At 37.5% G+C, this 25075-nt stretch overlaps 2 protein-coding genes, 1 non-coding gene and 1 pseudogene across 17 annotated transcripts; 1 reads left to right on the top strand and 3 right to left on the bottom strand.

The window, feature by feature from the left end:
• The first annotated feature begins 56 nt into the window (after nucleotides 1-56).
• LOC131015092 (uncharacterized) lies at nucleotides 57-3783 on the top strand. Of its 2 annotated transcripts, XM_057943339.1 has the most exons (5): nucleotides 61-250; nucleotides 431-527; nucleotides 2525-2667; nucleotides 3021-3060; nucleotides 3552-3783. In XM_057943339.1, exons 1-5 carry the CDS (start codon nucleotides 134-136, stop codon nucleotides 3620-3622), a joined length of 468 nt encoding a protein of 155 aa, XP_057799322.1. In that variant the 5' UTR covers nucleotides 61-133; the 3' UTR covers nucleotides 3623-3783. The 2 variants fall into 2 exon arrangements, with proteins under 2 accessions (XP_057799321.1, XP_057799322.1); XM_057943338.1 differs by lacking the exons at nucleotides 2525-2667; nucleotides 3021-3060; nucleotides 3552-3783 and adding an exon at nucleotides 1083-2076 and having other exon boundaries at nucleotides 57-250.
• An 8-nt stretch (nucleotides 3784-3791) lies between these two features.
• Nucleotides 3792-10099, bottom strand: LOC131015091 (cytochrome P450 714C2-like). Of its 14 annotated transcripts, none has more exons than XM_057943333.1 (9): nucleotides 9946-10093; nucleotides 8974-9841; nucleotides 8567-8611; nucleotides 7982-8245; nucleotides 7411-7637; nucleotides 7081-7334; nucleotides 5320-5632; nucleotides 4432-4473; nucleotides 3888-4355 (listed from the first exon to the last, which is right to left on the bottom strand). In XM_057943333.1, the coding sequence occupies exons 3-9, from the start codon at nucleotides 8577-8579 to the stop codon at nucleotides 3930-3932; spliced, it is 1539 nt and encodes a 512-aa protein (XP_057799316.1). In that variant the 5' UTR covers nucleotides 8580-8611; nucleotides 8974-9841; nucleotides 9946-10093; the 3' UTR covers nucleotides 3888-3929. The 14 variants fall into 14 exon arrangements, with proteins under 14 accessions (XP_057799320.1, XP_057799317.1, XP_057799316.1 ...); XM_057943331.1 differs by having other exon boundaries at nucleotides 8567-8617; XM_057943330.1 differs by having other exon boundaries at nucleotides 8567-8888.
• Nucleotides 10100-14796: 4697 nt separating this feature from the next.
• On the bottom strand, nucleotides 14797-18488 carry LOC131015090 (cytochrome P450 714C2-like; annotated as a pseudogene).
• Nucleotides 18489-19088: 600 nt separating this feature from the next.
• LOC131019280 (5.8S ribosomal RNA) lies at nucleotides 19089-19248 on the bottom strand. Its single transcript, XR_009100199.1, has one exon. It is a non-coding gene; the product is annotated as a 5.8S ribosomal RNA (ribosomal RNA).
• Nucleotides 19249-25075: the final 5827 nt, after the last annotated feature.

Raw genomic sequence — 25075 nt, forward strand, 5'->3', positions numbered from 1 at the left:
TTTTTATTTTTATTTTGTAATACTAGTATTTAAGGGCACCGTAAAATCCTAATTTCAATTCCCAAATTCAAATCCCTAAAGCCCCAAAGAGCGCGAGCGACACAGTCGAGAGAGAGAGAGAGACGGTGAAAAAATGGAGCACAACCAAGCTGTGGATGGACTTCTAAACCTGTTTTCCAAGGCCAATCGCGACCTCTCCGCAGTGCAGCACAAGCTCCACAAAGAATTCCAGCAAACCTACCCCGAAAACGTACTTTATCCATTCACTGCTTCTGTTTCCCCATCTCTGAATTCTCAACCCCTCACTTTAAATTATGTCATTTTGGAGCAAATTAGATTACGATTTCGCGTCTTACTACTTGTACATTGAGCTTTCGAAGTCATGGAGTGCTAATTTCTTCTCCTCTTCTGCTTGGTTGTTTTCCGACAGACAAATCCGATGAAGCTGGTGGAGAGGCTGAAAAAGATAGAGGAAGAAATGTCATCATTGAAGGACGAGTGCCGCGAGCTTCTCGCATGCAAAACAGGTAAAAAAAAATGTGGATAATTTCGTTTTCTTGTGTGAATCTTGTTTTCATAGTATTACTGTTACAATTTAAAAACAATCAACTTGTTTTCCCTTTTTTGATTTCGGGGTTGGGGATCTGGAGGAAATAGATATTCGCCAGTTTGCTGCGGCGATGCTTTTCTTTCTATTTTCTTTTTATCTTTAATATGTAGAATTACATCATCCTTAATACCTTAGGGCGATTCATTGAAGAACTTAGAGCTAGTTAGACTAGAAATATCAATAACCTGGGACGAGAATTTGAAGCACAATCTAAAATTTTCTCTTATCTCAGCTATTTCAGTATTTGAATTTTGAAGCACATTCTAAAATTCACTATTTTCTCATACATTTTCTATCATTTGAAGTTATGGATCTAAATAATCCAAATTGTTTATCAAACTCCCAAATATCATGACTCTAAAAAATTATCCAAACTTAAATCTTATCTTAACTGAATATATCGAACTCCAAACATTAACAATATTGTCAAAACTCTCGAATTTCTCCGATCTGAACCAAATTCCTATCTCAGGTCCTACCATCGCAAAACATTTCTTGTAATTTGTTATGTGATGCTCAGCAAACAGACACAAATCAAAAAGGGACAAAGCTAGCTTGGTGTGTGAAAGAAGATGTAGGCCCTAATGTCATCTTGGTGTGTGGCTAGTGAAGATAAGGCACGTGGGAGTCAAAAGGGTTTCTCTCTGTGGGCACGAGTGCATAATCTATATCAAGAAGCTCGAACAAATAATCTGGAAGAACTCGGCGAAAGAAACATTGATATGATAAAAGGTCGTTGGAAACGACTTAATGAAAATGGAAACAAGTGGGTTGCTGCTTACAAGGAAGCATGTGCTCTGAAAAGGATTGGAATGAGCCTAGCGGATGTTGAGTTAGAAGCTCATGCAATTTATGAAGCAAGTGGTAGCAAGTTTCGGGATTCAGTTGTATTTAATGAAGTTATGAGTAAACATCCCAAGTGGGACTTAACATCTCAAGATTTTTCACGACTACATCCTAAAAACAAAGAGACTATTCCAGAAAGTCCTAAAAATGAAGAGACAATTCAAGAAAGTGGTGGCAGCTCCAAAAGATCAAGGACTTCTGAAGATGGGGATTATTCTATGCCTTCCAATTTAGAAACTCCAAGTATTGGTTGTTCGACTATTCCCTGTCCTAAAAGTCCTAAAACTCCTAATGCATCAGAATCTTTATCTAATAATGAAGTTGCTGCAGAAATTCGTGCATTGAGACTCATTATAGATAGTGAGGCTGAAGTAATGAGTAAATTGGGAAGTGCGAGAATCGACTTAGAGCTCAAAAAAGAAAAACGAAAGGCTATGAAGATGAATCAAGTTTTGTTGAACACGTTGTTGGCGAAAGATCATTTATCGGCAGAAGATGAAGGGATAAAACATCGTCTAATGGAAATTGTGTTTAGATAGTGAAAGTAGTTTAATTTCATGTAATTTTAGTTTTTCACTTTAGTTATCTAATTATATAATTTGACTACACAATTGAGTTGATCTTGTTGTTTTAAGATTTAATTGCAAATAAATCACGACCTTACCCAAATTGCAATCACAACATCACTGTCAAAGTGTTGCAAATCTATAACGAACCTTTAGATTTGTTGAGCATCTAAAAAGGACAAATGTACTAATTCAACATTGAACAAGAAGGTTGCACTACAAGATCATGTTCCATTTGTCTTAAGGAAACTGAAGGTTGTCAATAAGATTTTGTTGAAAGATTTGAGTTGCATACGAGATTATGAATTTGCTCAAGCTGGTTAAGTGCACAGCTTACGGAAAAGAGCTCAGAACAAGATTAACCCAGGCAATTTTTTCATCTGGTACATTTGGTGGAAATTCAATATATATAACTATGGATGATTGGTTTTTTGATTAGTCTCAACCGTGGTAATCTAGTGTTCGATGTACCATTTGCGTAGAGATTAAATATTGATGTAAGTTTTTGACATGCAGGATCTGATAGATAAAGCTAGAACACTCTTAGTTGGGAATAGGACAATGTTGCATAGGTTGCAAGTCTCCACTGGTGTTCCTCTCACAGGAGATGCAGATGGTGATGATGCTTATGAGAGCTTCAATCAGGTATTTGTATTGGTCAAGTTGAATTGGACACTGTTAGTTAGATGTCTAATTGAAGGTGCAACTGTTCTTTTGTTGTCTGTTTTTCGAATAAATGAGCCCTTTCACTTGGAAAGGATGGATAAATTTGTGCATCTGAACTCATTATGAATAATAATAATTGTTATGATTGGTTGCATTTTTCATATGGATACTTCCAAGACTTCTTACCATGTGCCAGCAAGCAGCCAAAGTATTTTTGCTACAATGGTTTCTGTTTGCCAAGATACAAATATCGACCTTCTTGGTGGTTTTATCATGAGGTCTTATCAAAGAAATTTGGGTTGTATGTAATTTGTTTGTCTCGTGATATCCAGGTTATTGACGAGTGGGCAACTCAAGTCAAATCTACAAAAGGTAACTTGTTAATGATATGTTTGCACAATTGCATGTTGAGTGTGACTTTTGTTATTGTAGTATTATTCAGTTGGAGAGAATCACCCCTAGTCTTATGAGAATCTCAACAGTGAAACATCGTCAATATGGTCAATCTTTGTGCAACGAACTCACCATTGATGGTAATGAGGTGGATAAGCTGGAACTGTAGTGTATAAAACAAGTTGTTAGTATAAGATAATGCAACATAAAGTACTCCATAAACTATCTATTTAAAAGTGTGTTTGTGTTCTATTCCCTATAACAGTTCTCAGACCTTTCAATTTATAGAGAAATGTGGTTATGATATAGAGATGAGTGCAGTTTCATGGACATGTTTTTGATTATGCAACGCAACCCGAAAACATGAAATTGGGGAATATGTATGTGGAGCTTGTAATAAGGTTATTTGATGGGGATTTTATATTTATGTCCTCTAAATTTTAAATGTGCAATAAATTGTCATTCTGCAGAGGACGAGGAAGAGCCAGGCTCCAACGATATCAACCAAATGTTGTTTTCTGCAATTGTCCAAAGCAACTGAGCTATTCTCATTTCTCAACCATTGGTAAACATGTCGTGGAATATGTGGATATGTTTGTAAAGTAGTTACTCATTTAAATCTTTTCTTGAGACTTGATGATGTTTCAATGAGGCCTTATTACATGATCTTCTCTGACTGATATATCCACTCATATCTTCACACTTGCTCATGGTTTTAATAGCCGGTTTCATATGATGATATGAGAGTCATTAGCAACTAAATACATCCTTCACATAAAAAAAAAAAAAAAAAATGAAAGTTAAGGTAGAAGAAAGCAACTTATATTACATTGATGTATAAAGACATCTTAGATCTTGTTAATCAAAATGTTAACTCCATGCTTAGGCTCTAATATGGTCGTCATCTCCGGTTTGTGTACATATTTTGGAGACAGAGTGAAGGAAAAGTTGGACATGATGAGAGCCATGAGCATCTTGAGCTCCACCATTGCCAGATGCTGCCCCACGCACACGCGTTGCCCAAACCCGAACGGCATATAACAGTTAGGGCTCTTGCACGCCCCTGAGATCCCATCTTGGAACCTCTCCGGCTTGAACTGGAGCGCGTCCGAACCCCATATATTGGGGTCCGTGTTTAGCGTGGCTACCACGGTCCACACGTTGACGCCCTTAGGCACTCTCAGGCCACCTATCTCCGCGTCTTTCTGCACCTCCCTCGACAGGGTTGGGGCCGAACCGTACAACCTCATCGTCTCTTGGATCACCATGTGTAGCTGAAAAATGAACATCATGTGTTAAAACATTTAACCTCTAATTGTATTGTCATGTTAAATGATGGTCGCATATGACCTGCTTCATCTTACGAAGTGTGTCTATATCGGGGACTCGACCCTCAGACTATGTTTATCAGCAACCATCCAACCACTCAATCATCCAACCATCTTTAATATTTAATTCATTTCTCTCTCTTCCACATCACTAATATTCATCCCAACCCAACCACCTCTATTTTTGTTGATTTATCAATGACCACCTCAACCACCTAACCACAACATTCTATATAATTATTTTATTATTATTTTTAATCATAATAATTTTAGTGATATTATATATAAATAAAAATATTACAAAAAAATAAAATAATAAAATAAGAAAATAATAAAAATTTGAATTACGACAAACGAAAAATATAAATTACAACAATTTAAACTCGAAATAGAAAAAAAAATACATACTAAGCATTTAATTATCATCGCCAAACTTTGGATAATGGTCTTGGATAATAGTCTTGGGAGGGATTGAAATTTTGAGAGTTGAAGAAAGAATTATTGTCTCATCCATTGAATAATAGAGAAAGAAATACTAGTAGATGTTATAGGTAGAGAGGAGAAATTGAAGAATTTGAAGGTGTGTTGAAATATAGCAAGAGTGGTCTCTATTTATAGATAATGAAAAAATATAAATTTTGGTATTTTTAATTTAATTTTATAATATTATATATAAAAGATATAATAATTTTTATCAATTATCTAAATAAAATTTATTGAACCAATTAAACATAAACAAGTGTCATCACACCATTCATTCATGTTAGAGGAGAGAGAGAGACCATGGGTGGTCTATTTTTTCTCACGGTCGACCATGTTTGGTGTGGTGCATTGAATTGTTTTTTTTTTTTTTTCATATTATCCACGTGGCGGTCGACCACCATGGAAAAACATCACCGATAAAGGTGGTCTCACAGACTTGGTCCACTTCATCTCTGATGCGTGTTTGCCACTCTGGGTTCGTAGCCAACAACATCAAACACCACGAGGCCGCAATAGCTGATGTCTCGAACCCAGCCAAGTATATGTTCTTGCAGTTATCAACGATGAACTGATCCATCGCAGCCGATGTCGAGTAAGTCTCCTTTGCCCCTTCAACAAGTGTTTGCAGCAAATCCTCGCCGACTCCGGCCTTCTGTCTCTCCTTCACTAGCTTTAAAATCGACGCACGAATTTCCCTCTCTAGACCCCAAATCCTCCGGTTGCTCCTCGTCGGAACATGCCTAAGTTTACGTTAGACAATAAAGTTTAATAGATGCTACATCGAGTGAAATATAATTTCTTTATACATGCTGCAGTTAGGAATGTTAATTTAGTTTAAAATGTATGAGTTTGGAAAGACCGACAATTCAATAAGATTAGAGCTAAAAATTTCTAACTCGATTAAAATTATAACCGAAATTTTCCTAACAGGATAGCCCACATGCATGCACAGGGACGGATCCAGAATTTTTGTGTTACGGGGGCACAAAATTTGCATATTCGGAAAATCAATTAGAATTGAAACGCCTTGATTTTTTCCCGAAGGTTGTAAAAGGAAAATTATGCTTCAATGGTTGACAAGGACCCCTCGATATGTATGCCCTTCGAACTTCATCTCGAATATTTGGATTATAATCCAAAATCTGAATTCTTAATCCAGAATCTGTAGGAAGATCTTTTGCATCAAAACTGTCCCTACTTGATTTGGCACTGTCATTATTTTTTCCAGTAATTAATGGTGGTTCCAATGCTCTTTTATAAAATCTTTTCATATAAACTTAAATCAAAATCATGTAATTTAATAAATTAAAATAAAATTTTCGAAAGAAGCAATTAAAATAAAACTTTCGAAATAAACAATCAGAAATCAGATTAAGATATATTACAAATTTATCTATGATTATTTTATGATACCTGCTGTTGACATAAAATCGAAACTTCAATATGACTATATGAGATTAGGAGGGAGAGAGCAATTTGTTGGGGACTTGTGGCGGCGCCGACTGCACCTTGATCCCTTGATTTCTTTATTTGACTTTAGTCTTTGAGTAATGAGCAGAATGCGTTAATTTGTTTGAGGGTTTGGGATTGGGGATACTAATTAAAAAGAAAAAAATGAGTGGAGAGGAGGCACGTGTTATGTGTTGGGTTGGGCTTTGGGGAATGAAAATAAATATATACTCCAACATATACATTATACATATATAATTATTATATATATATAATTAGTAAAAAAAAAAGTTGTGGGGGCACGTGCCCCCATGGTCATCAACGTGCGTCCGTCTCTGTGCATGCAACCCGTGGTAAAGTTTATTCTCTAGATTTTTTATTCTACATAAAATATCATTCGGAAAAAATATGTATTATATCTTTTTTGCTATAGAGTTACATATTATGTTAGTCGATATTGAAATAATATTCATCTAATTATATTTTATTCGTTTGTTACAAATATAGAATTATTAAAATAAATATATTAATTAGATATTTTTAATAAATTTTGAAACATTTGACGAGTTAGCTCATAACCCGAAAATTATGGACTAGGGTCGAGAAATTTCATATTCGATAAAATTATAAACCGAACTATCTGTAACTGAATAGCCCGACAAATTAATAAGGTCGGCCCGAACCCCAGTGAATTGACCCGATTAACATAGTTAATGGCTTGTGGCCGAGTTATACGTACCTTAAGCCTGGTAGGCCGACAAACAATGTTTTCTTGGACACAAGCTCCTGTAGAGCCAGAAGGTTCGTAAAAATGTCTTGCCCTTTTGTGTAGTTACTACCAAAACAAGCTCGAGAAATAATCTCTCCTGAAAATCTCTTCATGTAACCGTCCACGGCGACGTCGAGAGCCCCGCCGCCGTCGTTGGCCTCGATTTCTTGTTTCCATGTGTTCACCACCGTGTGAGCCGACTCGGTGATTATGCTCATCATTCCCTGCATCGATCACCAAACTCGGTAAGAAAAATCACGCAACGATCCGTGACTCAGTGAGTCAGTTTTGATTGCTTACTTTAACCTTGTCCATGAAGAGCTCGGGTGCTATGATCTTCCGCTGCCGCGCCCAAATCGCGCCGTTGGACGTCAGGATGCCCTGTCCGAGAAGAGGGCCCATTGTTTTCTGCTGGTAAGAAGGCCTGCCCAAGTCCGGCGACGTCGTCGTCGTGATCTCCTTCACTAGATTGGGATCGCTCACGTGTACTATTTGCAGATTGCCTAGAGAAAATGTGAACACTTGACCTGCAACAACATAAAAAAAATATCTGTTATGCATGTGTGCATATATTAACTATATAAAGTTATAACTGTAGTAGAAAACAAATCGTTATACTCTCTCCGTCCACGAAAACATCTATTTTCATTAGTCCTCAAAACTCTTTTTCCTAATTCTTTATTGGACAATGGACCCATGCAAACTTATTAACTATCACTATTTTTTTTAATTTGTGGAACCTTCTCCACTCATCAAATACACATCTAATTTTTTTTAAAGCTCATATCTACTTCATCGAAGAAGATGTTTCGTGAACGGAGAAAGTATATGTGTGTGCATGCACGATCATTAGTCGGGCCATGAAACGCACCGTATTGCTTTCTCCATTGCTCCAAAAATGGAAAGACGGAGGCGGTGTCGTGGAGGGTGGGCGGGGCGGAGTTGGCGGGGGCGGCGTCGCGGGATTTCTTGATCTCGAGGACGTTGCCGAGGAGGATCTTCGGCGGTGGGCCGTGGATTCCTTGCTGCTTCAAGATTTTTCGTATTTTGGTGGGCTTTATCACCAGATAAATGTAGAGGCGAACCACGATGAATCCGAGCACCAAACTAAATACAGTGGCGACCCACATTTTTTCTAAGCAATTTGCAATTATAAAGCAGTGTTATGAATTGATGATGTTGTAACACCCTAATCTAATTAAAGTGTTAAATATAAATTTAAATAATTTTTGACAGCGGAAATATCATAAAGATTTGGATTATTTTCAAGAAATAACTTTTTAATAAAATACTTGAAATAACTTGAAAAGAAGGCCAGCCATGATAGGAAGCTAATATGATAACATTAAACTTGATAAGTTACACCAAAATCTCAAGAGTAGTTTGAGACTTCGAAAACTGTACAAAACAAAAGGTTAGGTGTAACTACAACATTATATTTTCCAAAAATATTTACTTGACGCGCCCATTCGATTCTCTACGCGTCTCCAACTTTAGTCACCTGAAACTGTTAGATATGGGATGAGCATATGAAATACACTCAGTGTGGGAACATGCAATAATTGTCCATGTTAATAAAATGGTCAACACATACGCACTGCACTGTATACTGATAACTGAAATTCGCACGGTGGCATACCAAGGACTTTAAAGTCCTGGACCCATTGAGCGGGCCCCTGGCGAATAGGTTGCAACCCTAACTGTAACATGAAATCGCATTGTGGCATACCAAGGACGGTGAAGTCCTGGACCCATTGAGCGGGCCCCTAGCGATATAACTGAATTTACAACACATATGGCAAAACACATAATATTAAAATGGACAAAGATTAACCACAGCATGAACTGAAATAAATCCCACACCTGTAATTTGAACTTGAAATTAACTGTGAGTAATTAAAGTTCACGTCCTAGTCGCGCTGCACCTAGTCAGATAAATTCAAATAATAAAACATAAGGGCCTAATTTGAACTTTATAAAATAATTTACTATAAATAAACATGAGAAGGTTATCTAGAAAATCTGAAGTGAAAATGATAATTAAAGGAGTAATTATGGGCTTAAATAAATTATAATTGCTACTAAAAGTAATTAAATCAAAAGTCCAATCTATTTAATAAAAATTAAGCCCAAATTAAATAACCTCAGCCCATTAAATTAAAAACCCCCTTGGCCCAAGCCCACTCTTCCAACTCCCCTAATTTAACTTACTCACCCAACACCCATACACACAACTCACGCACACCACACACACTCAAGCTCCCAGTCCCAGCTCCCCTCTTTCCCTTTTCTCCCTCGGCCCCCTTCCTGCCGCCGCCACCGGACGGCAGCCCGTCGCCGGAGGCGCGCGGCTCTGGCCCCCCTCTCTCTTCCCCTTCTTCCAATCTCTCTTCCCTCTTCTCTCACCTCCCTCTAACCCTCACCATTTCCTGCCCAGCGTCGCCCTCCTTCTCCGACGTCATTCTCCGCCAGCCGCCGCCTGTTCCTACCCGACACCGCCCTCACCTTCTCCCCCTTCAGCCGACAACGTGGCCACCCTCGCCGCCCCGAGACAAAGAGCAGCGGTTGGTCAGGCCGCCTCCCTCCGTCCCAGATTCGGCGCTGCTGCTGTACTTCTTCCTGTCTCCGGCTGCCGTGGCGCACCGTGCGTGGCGGCGCTGCTGCTCAACCGCCCTGGCGCGTAGCGCCGACTGCACCGTTCCAGTCTCCCCCCACTTCCTCTATCTATTTCCTTTTCCATGTAATTATAAAAAGTATTCTATTTGATTATAATAATTATACAGAAATAGAAATTATTGCATATGAATATGAAACTAAATAAATTTACAAAATTACCGATGGAAGTTTTGCAGTGGAAAGAAATATAAATCTGGTTTTTGTTGGATTTGCTGGGTAATTGCGATGAAGAAGATAAGATATACATATATATACTGGGTTGAATTATCGTGCAGCACAAGCTAAAATATGTGGTTGAGGAGTAAAAATCGAATTTGTGGCTGGAAGGGTGAAACCGTGGAAACATATTGCATGCTAATTCAACATTCTTTCAAAAAGATCATAGGGTACTCTTAAACTTTAGCCCATTAAGAAAAAGGTAAACAATTAAGGCCCAATATGAAGTTTATGCAAATAATTCATTCAGCCCAATTTTAACATAAAATTTGTATTGCTAAGTAAAAATCTGTAATCTAAAATTAATTATCTAACTAGGGGCGCGACTATACCATTTACGAACTTGCTACATAAATATATTCTTTTCATGATAAAAAAAAATAGTTAAAATTTAAATAATGCAATCAAGCAAAATAATTAAATAATTAAATGGGTTTCGGGCTGTCACAGATGTGATCGATATATAGTTAGAATGTGTGTGTGTGGGGGGGGGGGGGGGGGCGTGTGCTAAATTTTTTATTTTTCTTCAAAATGACGTGTATAACTAATCTTGATAATAAATTTAGGATCCACTAGATATTTGATTGTAATATTTCTTTCAGTATAAATATATATCGTGTTTAATAGAATGTAGTAATTATTGTAATATATAATAGAGCAATTTGAACTATTCGGCCCTTTATCAACTAATTTTTCTATAACAATTCAAATTGCACTGTTACATAAAAATTCATCGATAAAATTTATAATATTACAAATACTTATACGTAATGTTTAAAAAATTTGGGAAGGTGTATTTGGTATGATAAATTTCAAAATATAATATTAATTTTATTTTTGCCAGAAATACTGAATTTTTTTCATATTTTTATCCTTAAGACTAGTATTTCATTTTTTCTAAGTGAGATTGGGCTAATAAAAAAAATAAAATTGTGTGAAATACTAGTTTGTGGCACATTAACTCCTTTTGTGATTACTCATAATTTTTTTTTTTTTTGAAGGGGTGATTTACTCATAAATTAACCGAGAGATTTGTGCGTTTTTATTGGGTGAGTATCCATTTGCAAGATTAATCTTGAAGAGCGATCATTATTACTACTCTATAATTTGTGGTAAGCTACCAAAATTTCTAGCTGAGCTGAATTTCAACATCCATTAATTACGAGCATTTGATTATATGAAAAGCTCTCAGTTAGGCCAATAGCTTCAATAAATTTATGATAAATTAATAGTTCGAACTTCATAGTTTGAAGTTTTGCAAATAAATTAATGGATATATGGGCATTAATTGATATTTATATACACCGTGATACTCAGGGAACTTCATTTAACACCGTTAGATGCTAACTTTTACTCATTCCTAAAGACAAATAAATATAATTAAATACCCATTATAGAAGAGAATTATCAAAATTAGTAGGACTTGAAAGGACAAAGTTGTTTTTCCTTAAATCGCGAATTTTGCTTGACACACTCGACCAATGCAAGTCGAGTATTAGTGATAAATGCACTAGTGCTCGACCGCTGCGAGGTGAGTATGTCAAGCATTAGAGCATTTGTAGTAAATAAATTAATGATCGACGTCATTAATTTGCGAGTTAAACATTAATGGTAAATGCACAAATGCTCTACTACTGCATGTCGAATAATCAAGCCTTAGTAGTGGTCGAGCATTCTTACAAAAATGAGCATTCGTTAAGTTTTATTTTTCAAAATTGGCGGATACCATTTTCACCCAAAAGTAAATCCTTCATGGGCTACTATGTCATTATTAGTTCATCTTGATCACCAATTCAAAAAAAAATGAATATTGGCATGGACTAAACGAGAGCGGTACACTACAAAAAAAATGGTATTAGCGGCGGCAATTCCCGCCGATAAAAAAGGGGCGGCCGCCGGCGATTCAATTACCAGCGGCCCGTTGCCGCCGTCAATTATCTCGTCGGAGATGTGATTGCCGGCGGCGAAACTAAGCCACCGGAGATTACCGGCGGTTGTCACCGCCGCCGGTAATCAGCGGCGGTAGATATGCCGCCGGTGATCACCACCAACCACCCGTTGTCGCCTATGCAGGGTGATTACCGGAGGCAGGTGCCGCCGCTAATTATATAATTATTTTAATTATATAATTATTTATTTTATTTATTTATTTATTTATTTATCTCCACCAATATTTTCGTATTTATATAGTATTTCAAACCTTAGATGAATTTCTCAGTGGGTCACCCATCTTAGTTGTGCTCTAAGTCAAGCACGCTTAATCTTGAAGTTTCTTTTGAATTGTCCCCAGTAGAGAACACCCATATAATTGATATATCTATTACCTGTTAAATCATTTAAAGGCTATTTCAATATACAATATATATCATATATTCATAACATTTGAATATGACGAGATGATATCCAAGTGATGTTGTTAATTACGGATCAGTTTCGTGCCGCCCTTATTTTTATGGCAAATAAATATTTATTTTTTAATTTATTTTTAATTTTTAATTTTTTTTATTAATATAGTTTATTAATCATAAGTATTTTAATTTGATAATTTTAATGTATTTTTGAATTCATTTACATATATGTCCGTATTTTTATGTCGAAACAATATATCTATTTATTAATTAATATGTTACTCCCTCCGTCCACCAAAAATATGTCACTTTACTTTCGGCACGGGTTTTAATAAAATGTGAGTGGAGTTGGTAGTGGAGTAAGGGTCCCACTTTAAATGTGAGTGGAATGGTGTGGACCCTACTACTAAAAATGGATGTGGCATATTTTTTGTGGACGGACGAAAAACGAAATTGTGGCATATTTTTGGTGGACGGAGGGAGTATTTTTTTTTATCAATCTACGTTATAGAGCATAAGTATTTTCATTTTGTAATTATAATGTATTTTGAATTCATTTGCATACCTTGAATTCACTCACAATAAATAGGACGATTTGAAAACATAAAACAATTAAATTGTTCAACAAAACACAAATGTTAAACAAAGTTCAAGTGTAATTTTGTTTGTTCAGAAACATAACATAAATAAAATTAATCTAATTAACAAATTTCATCTGAAACAGTAAATCAATTTAAAATTAATCTAATTAACATATCATTCCGAAACAGTAAATCAATTTATATTAGCATACTTAATTTAACAAAATAATAGTAAATCAATTTAAAATTAATCTAATTAACAAATTTCAATTAATCATACTTTAAACATCATATAAATTAATTAGAGTTAAATTAATTTTAATCAAATAAATAAATAATAAATAAATAAATAAAAGTCTATTAAAAACGAGAGTGTACCGTGGAAGTCGATGGCGGAACCGTGCGGTGGCAGCAGCGGTGAGGCGGCAGGATTGGCCTGAAATTAGGAGGAGAAAGAGGAAGAGAGGGTGAGAGAGAGAGAGAGAGAGAGAAAAGGAAGGAAAGGTGGGTCTTACCTTCACGGAGGCGACGGCGGCGACCGACGACGGCAGCTAGCGGTAGGGGGCAGGGGGTGGGAGGGGGGGGGAGGGGGCGCTGATCTGCTCTGTTAGGGCTTGAAGCCCGAATTTGGGCTTCAAAATTAGCGGCGGCCCATTGCCGCCGCTAAAGCCCGACCCGCGCTCTCATTTTACCGGCGGCAATGTTGCCGCCACTAATCACGGGCGGCACATGCTGCCGCTATAGTTAAATTTAAAAATAAAAATTAATATACTTTTTCCGGCGGCCTTAAAATTTACCGGTGGCGATTTTGCCGCCGGTATTTACGCCATATATTTAAATTTTACGGGTCAGCCACTCCGCTGTCGAAAAGCCGCCAGTAATCGCCTGTGGCAGAGCTGCCACCGATAAATCTCGCCGGTAAATCGGCGCTTTTTTGTAGTGGTATCTGCTCACGTAGTGTTCACATAAAATATGTAATAAAACATTCATCTTTAATTTTATTAAAGTTGAATTTTGATAGTATCCATGTCTTAAGGTAATTAAATATATACTACTAATATCTATACCTTAGGTTGTGCTCTATTTTTTTTGCAATGACTTATCGCATGATCCACAGACAAATACAGTAATATTGTTGAGATATATATAGTAATACTGTAGAAAATGAAAATGTAAATTGTTTTACTTTATACACTCATGCATGTTTGCGCACTTATATATTTTCATAGTCGATTTCATATGATTAATTATGAGAGTATCATTAGTAACTTGAGCTTGACCGTTAAGGTTCGAATTAATATTGCAATCTTTACCTCAAAGGAACAAAATATGTCTTTCACGTATATACTCACATATAGTACATGATTCGAACTCTTCGACTTATTCTATTGATCGGAAAAAAAAAAAAACGTCTTACCAACCGAATTGTGCCTCATTACCAATTAGCCCCCTCTTAAAACAGAAGAAAAAGAAAGCTTAATTGAACCACACATTTTCAGCCAAACTTCTAAGATATATATATGTATATAAATATACATGTGGTTCTATTGAGAATGCTAAATGTGTTGAGAATTGAGAATAATAAACAAATCAATGAATTTTTTGAATAAACCAATAAAACTGATGAACATGCATATCTATTTAAATATGATGAAAATCTCACCCCTTCCAGGATTCGAACTCATACCAAATTAAATCCTTGTTCATAAAAATTATTGATTTGTTCATCAAAGTTATTGACTTGTTCGACAGAATTAAGACGGATTCTCAATTCTCAGCGCATTTAATATTCTCAACGGAAACTTTTCCATATATATATATATATATATATATATATATATAACTAATCGGAAAGGTGAAGAAGATGAGCTAAAAAGGAGGATTTCATTTATGAAAAGATGATTACAAAGTACAGCATAGCATCTATATATACTAGCTCATACATGCATATTGTGTGCATGTGAGTCACATCTATCCTCACAACACACTTTATTCACCAGCATAAATGCATTCTTTATTTTTACTCGTGACAATAACTTCTTAAATCTTGTTAATCAAAATGTGAACTCCATACTTAGGCTCTGTATTGATTATCACCTCCGGTTTGTGTACATATTTTGGAGAGAGAGTGAAGGAGAAGTTGGAGATGATGAGAGCCATGAGCAGCTTGAGCTCCACCATAGCCAGATGCTGCCCCACGCACACGCGTTGCCCAAACCCGAACGGTATATAGCAGTTCGGCTTCTTGCACGCGCCCGAGGTTCCATTCTGGAACCTCTCCGGCTTGAACCGGAGCGCGTCCGGACCCCATATATCGGGGTCCGTGTGTACCGTGGACACCATGGTCCACATGTCGACCCCCTTCGGCACCCTCAGGCCGCCTATCTTCACAGTCTTTCAGCACCTCCCTCGGCAGGGTCGGGGTCGGAGTATACAGCCTCAACGTCTCTAGAATCACCATTTGTAGCTGAAAAATGAACATTATCATATGTTAAAAAAATTTAACATTTACAAGGGCGTTTACTTTGAAGGATTAGCGTTGATGACCTGCTTCATCTTAGGAAGCGTGTCAATGTCGGGGACCCGACCATCACAGACTTGCTCCACTTCATCTCTGATGCGCGTTTGCCACTCTGGGTTCGTAGCCAACAACATGAGACACCATGAGGCCGAAGCAGCTGACGTCTCGAACCCAGCCAAGTATATGTTCTTGCAGTTATCAACGATGAACTGATCCATCGCAGCTGATGTCGAGTAAGTCTCCTTTGCCCCTTCAACAAGGGCTTGCAGCAAATCCTCGCCGACTCCCGCGGCCTTTTCTCTTTCCTTTACTAGCTTCAAAATCGACGCACGGATTTCCCTCTCTAGACCCCAAATCCTCCGGTTGCCCCTCGTCGGAACATGCCTAAATGTACATTAAACAATAAAGTTTTATATATAGATGCTACATCGAGTGAAATATTAGTAGGAATGTCAATTCAGTTCAAAATGTATGAGTCCGAATAGACTGACAATTCAATATGGTTAGAGCTAAAAAAATTCTAACTCGAAAAAAATTACTACCCGAATTTTCCCTAACATAATAGCCTGCACGGAACCCACGACAAAATTTATTATATATGTTTTTTATTCTAATGTTTAACATAAAATATGTAGATGTTAAAATTAGAAAATGACAATCGTTTAGAAAAATATGTATATTCTTACCTTTCTTGCAAGCTTAGAAAAACCCGTGAGAGCACAAGGAATCAAACAAAGGGCCGGCCGGGAAAATATCTGGAAATTTAGAAAATCTAGAAGGAGGGCTTGAAAAATTGAAATAATATTTTCGAGGCACAAAAGCAAAATAATAAATTGGGTTAAGTACCAAATACCCCCCAACGTTGGGGCCCCTATCGCGTATAGGACCCTATAGTCAGGGTCCGCGCTGTTTACTACCTCAATGTGGCTAAACCTAAGCAAATCCCCCCCCCCCCCAACGTTGGGCCCCTATCGCGTATAGGACCCTATAGTCAGGTATTAAGTACCAAATACCCCCCCAACGGTGACTTAATGCAGGGGGGGTATTTGGTATTTGAGGGGGGGATTTGCTTAGGTTTAGCCACGTTGAGGTAGTAAACAGCGCGGACCCTGACTATAGGGTCCTATATGCGATAGGGACCCCACCGTTGGGGGGGTATTTGGTAGAAAAATATAAACAATATATATTAGAAAAGTTGCACCAGTCTTAAAAAATCTATGAGAAACATATTATTACGTTAGTCTGAAATAATGTTCATCTAATTATTTTTTATTCATTTGTTAAAATATAGAATTATTAAGATAAAGATATTAATTAGATATTTTTAATAAATTTTCAAACTCGACTAGTTCAACGGGTTAGCTCATAACCTGAAAGTTATGAATTAGGGTTGATAATTTCTAATTCAAAAAAAAAAATTAACCGAAGAGCCTGACAAATTGATAATTAGGTCGGTGTGAATCCCGTAAATTGACCCGATTAACATCCCTTATTGGCCTGCAGCCGAGTTATATGTGTACCTGAAGCCTGGTACCATGCCGAAAGTAAATATTCTCTTGGACACAAGCTCCTGTAGAGCCGTAAGCTTCGTAAATATGTCTTGCCCTTTTGTGTAGTTACTACCAAAACAAGCTCGAGAAATAACCTCTGCTGAAAATCTCTTCATGTAACCGTCGACGGCGACGTCGTGAGCCCTGCCGCCGTCGTTGGCCTCGATTTCTTGCTTCCATGTGTTCACCACCGTTTGAGCTGACTCGGTGATTATGCTCATCATTCCCTGCATCGATCACCAAACTCGGTAAGTAAAATAACGTAACGATCCGTGACTCAATGAGTCAGTTTCGATTGCTTACCTTAACTTTGACCATGAAGAGCTCGGGTGCTATGATCTTCTGTTGTCGCGCCCAAATGGCACCATTGGACGTCACGATGCCCTGTCCGAGAAGAGGGCCCAATATTTTTTGCTGGTAAGAAGGCTTGCCCAAGTCCGGCGACATCGTTGTCGTGATCTCCTTCACTAGATTGGGGTCGCTCACGTATACTATTTGCAGATTGGCCAGAGAAAATGTAAACACTTGACCTGCAACAACATAAAAAAATAATCCCTCCGTCCCATTAGTAGTGTCTCACTTTCCTTTTTGGGTTGTCTCATTAGTAGTGTCTCATTTCCTTTATGGCAATATTCTCTCTCTATACCTAATATTTAAATAATTTTCATCAACCCATTTTATCTACTTTCTGCACACTCCTTAATCTCCGTGCCTAAAAGAAATATGACACTACTAATGGGACGGAGGGAGTAATTGTTATGCACGTGCATATATTAACTATATAAAGTTATAAACTGTAGTAGAAAAGACTGTTATACTCCGTCCACCGAACATCTATTTTCATTACTGCTCAAAACTTTTTGTCCTAATTCTTTATTGGATAAATCTCATTAACTATTACTCTTAAAATTAATGGACCCATGCAAATTTATTAACCATCACTATTTTCTTTAATTTGTGGAAGCTTCTTAACTAACCAAATATACAACTAACTTTTCTTAGAACTCATATTCACTTCACCAAAAAAAAAATGTTTTATGAACGGAGGGAGTATATGTGTGTGCATGCACGATCGTTAGTCGGGCCATGAAACGCACCGTATTGCTTTCTCCATTGCTCCAAAAATGGGAAGACGGAGGCGGCAGCGTCGTGGAGGGTGGGCGGGCCGGAGTTGGCGGGGGCGGCGGCTGCGGCGTTGCGGGATTTCAGGATCCCGAGGATGTTGCCGAGGAGGAACTTCGGCGGGGGGCCGTGGATTCCTTGCTGCTTCAAGATTTTTCGGATTTTGGTGGGCTTTATCACCAGAGAAATATAGAGGCGGACCAAGATGAATCCGAGCACCAAACTAAATACAGTGGGGATCCACATTTTTTCTAAGCAATTTGCAATTAAAGTAGTGTTATGAAGTGATGATGTGATCGATAATATTGGTGGGATTTTAACAAACATATATATAGTTCAAATTTTACATGATTCCCACCTTTAACGCCTACGGTGTACGAGAAAAAATCATGAGATTTTTTCTTTTTCTTCAAAATGACGAGTATATAATCCTGGTAATAATTTTAGGATCCATTCTACACGCTATATGTGATCAAGTGTACTAGCTCCATTTAATTGTATGTATTTTTTTCTGTATAAATATCGTGGTTAATAGAATATACTTCCTCCATTCACGAAAAGATGTTTTAAGTAAGAGTGACACACATTTTAAAAATATTGTGTTATTTATTTAATTAGTGGAGAAAGGAGCCCACAAGTTATTAAGTAGGGAAAGAGACCCACAAACTATTACTAAAAATAGATTATGACATTTTTTTGTGGACGGATTAAAATGACAAATTAAGATATCTTTCCCGCCTGACCTGGGGTCGCGGTCGAAGGTGGGGTGCCGTGCGGTGCCGACACCGTTGGGTCGTTTACGGATGCCCATACCGACGACGCAAAAATACGACATGAAAGTGAGTTGTTCAACTACCACTTGTCGCGACACGAGTCGCCGAGGAATCGCATTTGGGCCACGGGGCACACGGGAGGCCAATTTTCGCCCCCGCAACCCGCGCATGGAGGGGGACGATGCGATGTGTGACGCCCAGGCAGACGTGCATGCCCTCAGCCTAATGGCTTCAGGCGCAATTTGCGTTCAAAGACTCGATGGTTCACAGGATTCTGCAATTCACACCAAGTATCACATTTCGCTACGTTCTTCATCGATGCGAGAGCCGAGATATCCGTTGTCGAGAGTCGTACATCCAATCCCCGGCGCACACCGCAAGCGGAGCACGGGGCTACGCTCATACCATCTCAAAAAAACAAAAACAAAAAAACTCTAATTACTCATAAATTTTTGTTACCGTTTTCCAATATTGTCATTAACATTAACCGAAAGATTTGTCCATTTTTATTGGGTGAGTATCCATTTGCCAAATTAATCTTGAAGAGCGATCATTACTACTCTATAATTTGTGGTGAGCTACCAAAATTTCTAGTTGAGCTGAATTTCTACATCCATTATGAGCATTTAATGCTATGAAAAGGTCTCAGTTTGGCCAATAGCTTCAATAAATTAATAGCAGTAATAATCTACATATGTTGAGGTCAACAGTAAAATATATATATATATATATATAGGGTTGGGTTTCGGTGGATCCCTATGCTTATAATAGATCCGTAGATCCAAATCTAGACCACACATTTATGACATGTGGCGCATCAAGATGGTGACACGTGGCAAGGCATTTCAAGGCAAAATCTGGAGAGGGGTAAAATTGGAATGTAATTTTCGAAATTCAAAAAAAAAAAAATTATATTTTCTCAAAATAGGTATATTTTAGATGCATAAAGTTTTATACGAGAATGCATGAACTTTCATATAAAAATGCATAAAGTTTCATATAAATATGCATAAGATTTCACCCCACCCCAACCCCACCCCCCACACCCCAGAACCCCACCCCACCACACCCCAGAACCCCACCCCCACCCACCCCCTACCCCACCACCCCCCCACCCACCCCCCCAAAATTTTTTTTTTTTTATTTTTTTAAAAACTGATTTTCTGACCACTGACCCACCCCTACCCCCACCCCCCCCCACCCACCCCCCACCCCCCAAAAAAAAATTTTTTTTTTATTTTTTTAAAAACTGATTTTCTGACCACTGACCCACCCCTACCCCCACCCCCCACCAAATTTTTATTTTTTTTATTTTCTCAAAAGCTGATTTTCTGACAACTGATCCCCCCCACCCACCCCCCCCCCAAAAAAAATTTTTTTTTTTTGAAAATCAGTTTATAAAAAAATAAAAAAATAAAATTTTTTTTTGGGGGGGGGGGGGGGTGGGGGGGTGGGTCGGTGGGGGTGGGCCAGCAATTAGAAAATCAGTTTTTGAAAAAAAAAATTTGGGGGGGGTGGGGGTGGGGGGGTGGGTGGGGTGGGGGGGCAGGGGGCAGGGGCAGGGGTGGGGTGGCGAAACTACCAGATTTATTAAAATGAAATGCATTTTTTGTATAATTTAATGCATTTTTATGTGAAAACTTTATGCATTTTTGTTTGATTTTATATGTATGTGAAACATGCATATTTTTGGGGGGTGGTAATGGGGAGGGTTGGGGGGTGGTGTGGGCTGGATTGGGGGGTGGTATGGGGTGGGGTGGTGAAAATACCAAAACTGGAAAAATTAAATGCATTTTTCTGTTCAAAGTTATGCATTTCATGTGAAAACTTTATGCATCTTTGTGTGAAACTATATGCATCTAAAATTTTTTTTTTTGGGGGAGGGTGGGGGGGTGGGGGTGGGCCAGCAATTAGAAAATCAGTTTTTGAAAAAAAAAATTTTGGGGGGGTGGGTGGGGTGGGGGGGCAGGGGGCAGGGGCAGGGGTGGGGTGGCGAAACTACCAGATTTATTAAAATGAAATGCATTTTTTGTATAATTTAATGCATTTTTATGTGAAAATTTTATGCATTTTTGTTTGATTTTATATGCATGTGAAACATGCATATTTTTTGGGGTGGTAATGGGGAGGGTTGGGGGGTGGTGTGGGCTGGATTGGGGGGTGGTATGGGGTGGGGTGGTGAAAATACCAAAACTGGAAAAATTAAATGCATTTTTCTGTTCAAAGTTATGCATTTCATGTGAAAACTTTATGCATCTTTGTGTGAAACTATATGCATCTAAAATATATCTATTTTGAGAAAATCTAAAAAAAATATATCTATTTTTTTAATTATTAAATCCGAAAATTACATTCCAATTTTATCCCTCCAGATTTTGCCTTGGAATCCTTGCCACGTGTCACCATCTTGATGCGCCGCATGTCATAAATGTGTGGTCAAGATTTGGATCTAGGGATCTATTATAAGCATTGGGATCTATATGATCCCATTCATATATATATATATATATATATATATATATATATATATATATGTAGGGAGAGGTTCAGGAAAGAACCATAAATAAAAGAAGACCGGAGAACCATTTTCAGTCATTCGATCATCAAGATCTACGGTGGATGCATCATCTTGTTGGATGAATACAGATCCTGGGTTCGAATCCTGAAGGGAGCATTTTTTTTATTTTTTTGAGTGCATTAATTTTAACATCGGATGCATTAATTTTTACAGTGAATGCATTAGATTTGATAGTTCTCCCGTTCTCACAAATAATGTAGTTCTCTCTAGAACCACACCCATTATAATAATAATAATAATAATAATAATAATAATAATAATAATAATAATAATAATAATAATAATAAACCTAGGACTGTTTTCAAACATAACATCTTAGTTTGATGTTTTACAAATAAATGGATATATGGGCATTAATTGATATGTATATATATACCCCGTGATACTCAGGGAACTTCATTTAATTTTAGTTTCTCGTTCAATTGGATTGATTAATTAACGTTAGCCTACTATTGTGTTTTTATACGTTTATTTTGGATTACATATTAAACCAATAAAATATATGATTATATAAACTCAAAATTAATTAATTCTTTAAAATATATGGTGAATTAATATATGATTTTATTGTATAAATACCTAGATATTTTATTATCTCTGCTACGCAAGAGTCAAGACGATATCGACAAGACACAAGCTGCTTAACAGTATAGTTGTTTCTCCATATTTAGGTATATTATGCACATCGTGCTAGCTTTTCATGAATTTAGTAAAAAAAATATTGATTTGTTAGATGATTTCAATTGGCAACTGTCATAGATAGCAAATAAGATGAATATATATATATATATATGGTCAGCTTCAATGGAGACCACTTCCCTATATAAAGAATAGAGACCAAATCAGACTCATTGATCTCACCAAAATCAATGAATCAGATTAATTCGAATTCTTTAAGTTTAGGAAATCCCGTAAATTCTTCATTTTCCAATTCTGGGAACCAACAAACATTATTATGAACTTACGAACATACTAAATTACTAATGTCCGTCGATGTGTTCGTATAAAAAACAAATGAACATACTAATGTTCGTCGATATGTTCGTATAAAAACAAATGAACATACAAATAAACATACTTATATATGTTTGTAAGTTGATAATAATGTTCGTTGGTTCCCAGAATTGAAAAATGAGGAAATTACGGGATTTCCTAAACTTGAAGAATTCGGATGAATCTGATTCATTGATTTTGGTGAGATCAATGGCTATGATTTGGTCTTCATTCTCTATATAGGGGAACCGTCTCCATTGAACTATTCCCTATATATATATATATATATATGGTGTGGTTCTAGAGAGAACTACATTATTTGTGAGAACGGGAGAACCATCAAATCTAATGCATCCACTGTAAAAATTAATGCATTTGCTGTTAAAATTAATGCACTAATTTTTTTTTAAAAAAATGCTCCCTTCAGGATTCGAACCCAGGATCTGCATTCATCCAACAAGATGATGCATCCACCGTAGATCTTGATGATCGAATGGCTGAAAATGGTTCTCCGGTCTTCTTTTATCTATGGTTCTTTCTTGAACCTCTCTCTCTCTCTCTCTCTCTCTCTCTCTCTCTATATATATATATATATATATATATATATATATATATATATATAGGGGTGGGATACCGTGAGAGCACATTTTAAAATAAGAAATAAGAGCAATTTTTAATGTATGAATTTTATGTATAACGCATATGAATTCGTTGTATAAAGATATGAAATGTGAAAAATAATTTTTTGCTACCTTTGGGATTCGAACTCAGGACCATAAATCCATCAAACAGAAGTATGAATCAACCGTAGATCTTGATAATCTAAGGGTTGAAAATGATTCTTATTTTATATCTTAAGAAATGCTCTTATTTTAGCCTTTCCCTATATATATATATGGAATGGTTCCAATATTGAGATTTTAGATTGATTTGTAGGTATTTATTTAATATATCATATAGCTGATATTTACGTGAAATGGCAAAAAAAAAATACCTAGGTTCGAATTCTGGAGGGAGCGAAAATTTTACTAATTTTTTAAATATCGTTATTCAACACTATATACTGGCTTATTCATTATTCTCACATTTAACAAAAAATAACAATCTCACTAAAACCTATATATATATATATATATATATATATATATATATATGTGTGTGTGTGTGTGTGTGAGAGAGAGAGAGAGAGAGAGAGAAAATTGAGCAACGAACATACATTATATCCTCTACATCAAAAGTAAAAGAGGCGGTCTCCCATGAGCTCCACCTCATTGGAGCTCATGGTGCGCTCCACTAACAAAAATGAGCTCTTTCTTCCACTAATAACTAGGGGTGTGCAAAAACCGAGCCGATCGAAAATGGACCGAGCCGATCGGTTTTCGGTCGGTTTTTTTACACTAATCGGTCGGTTCGGCCGAAAATTTATAGAAATTTCGATTTTTTCGGTCGGTACGGTTTTTCCGAATTTGGTCGGTCGAAAACCGAACCGACCGAATGAATATATATATATTTATATTTTAATATCCCCTCCCCCCACCCCATTCAACTTTCCCGTCTGTTTCCCCACCGCAACCCCACCCCACTAAACAAACATTTCAATTCCCAAAAATCCAACCTGTCCCCCACCCCCAATTCTCGTCGACCCCCTTACCCCCAAATCCAGTCTCTTTTCCCCTCCCCAAATTTCCCATCGTTGTCGACCGCCTCCTGCTTTCCTTCTCTTCAGACCCCAGACCTCGCCTCCCCTCCCACGGCCCCATCCCCAGTCCACCTCCGTCCGCTTCAATTGTTTTAAATTCAGTCTGCTATCTCTCGCGCCGCACCGCACTGCGCCGCTCTGTGCTCTGCCGTCCGCGCACGCCGGCCATTTCTCCCTGCGCCGCTGTGCCTTCCTCCTCCCCTATCACCTCCGCCTTTTTCTCAATCCCAAGGTTCACTTTAGATCCGTAAATATTTCACTCAAGATTCAGAGTTGGAAGAGATGATTAGCGATAGAGATTCAAATCAATAGCAGCAACGGCCGGTTTGGTTCGGTCGGTCGGAAACCGACATCTCAACGGTTCGGTTTCCGGTCGGTGTAAGTTTTTGAAATAGGTCGGGTCGGAGGTTTTTTTTTTAACCGTCGGTTTGATCGGTTTGGTATTTTTGGGTCGGTCGGCCGGCCGAACCGACCGATGCACACCCCTACTAATAACATACTAATCTAATATTTATTAAAATTCGTATCTTAAACAATCATGTTATTCATTATTTTCACATTTCACGAAAAATAACAAAGGTGGGTATCTATCTAATCGGTGAATTGTGAATAAATCGTGAGTTATACCTAGTTTTGATTGGTCGGAGAAGACAAAGAGAATGATCGTAATTCTAGAACACGAGAGAAAAGCTGCTGTTGTATTGAGAGTAAAAGATAGCGTAAGTTACAAAGGAGCACGTATGCCGCTATTTATAGATTACATGTGAAGGGTAATATAGTAAATTCAACATCGGAGCATGCGCCTTGCGTGATCGGGGGCATAATAGTAAAATCGCCTTCACGCGGGAGATTTCCCCGCGTTTGCCTCTGGTGAAGACCATTCCTCTGGCGAAAGCGGCTTCTCTGGC

This window comes from Salvia miltiorrhiza, chromosome 3, assembly GCF_028751815.1.
Source record: "Salvia miltiorrhiza cultivar Shanhuang (shh) chromosome 3, IMPLAD_Smil_shh, whole genome shotgun sequence".
In the NCBI taxonomy this organism is placed as follows: Eukaryota; Viridiplantae; Streptophyta; class Magnoliopsida; order Lamiales; family Lamiaceae; genus Salvia; species Salvia miltiorrhiza.

What these genes read in the sequence shown, in the direction of transcription:
- LOC131015092 (XM_057943338.1), top strand. Translation starts at nt 1,195, where the DNA reads ATGTCATCTTGGTGTGTGGCTAGTGAAGATAAGGCACGTGGGAGTCAA.
- LOC131015091 (XM_057943333.1), bottom strand. An exon ending in AAGTGGACCAAGTCTGTGAG is followed by an intron (nt 4,474 to 5,319) that starts ACCACCTTTATC and finishes ACATAGTCTGAG; the next exon opens with GGTCGAGTCCCCGATATAGA. An exon ending in CACTTCGTAAGATGAAGCAG is followed by an intron (nt 4,356 to 4,431) that starts GTCATATGCGAC and finishes TTCATTTTTCAG; the next exon opens with CTACACATGGTGATCCAAGA.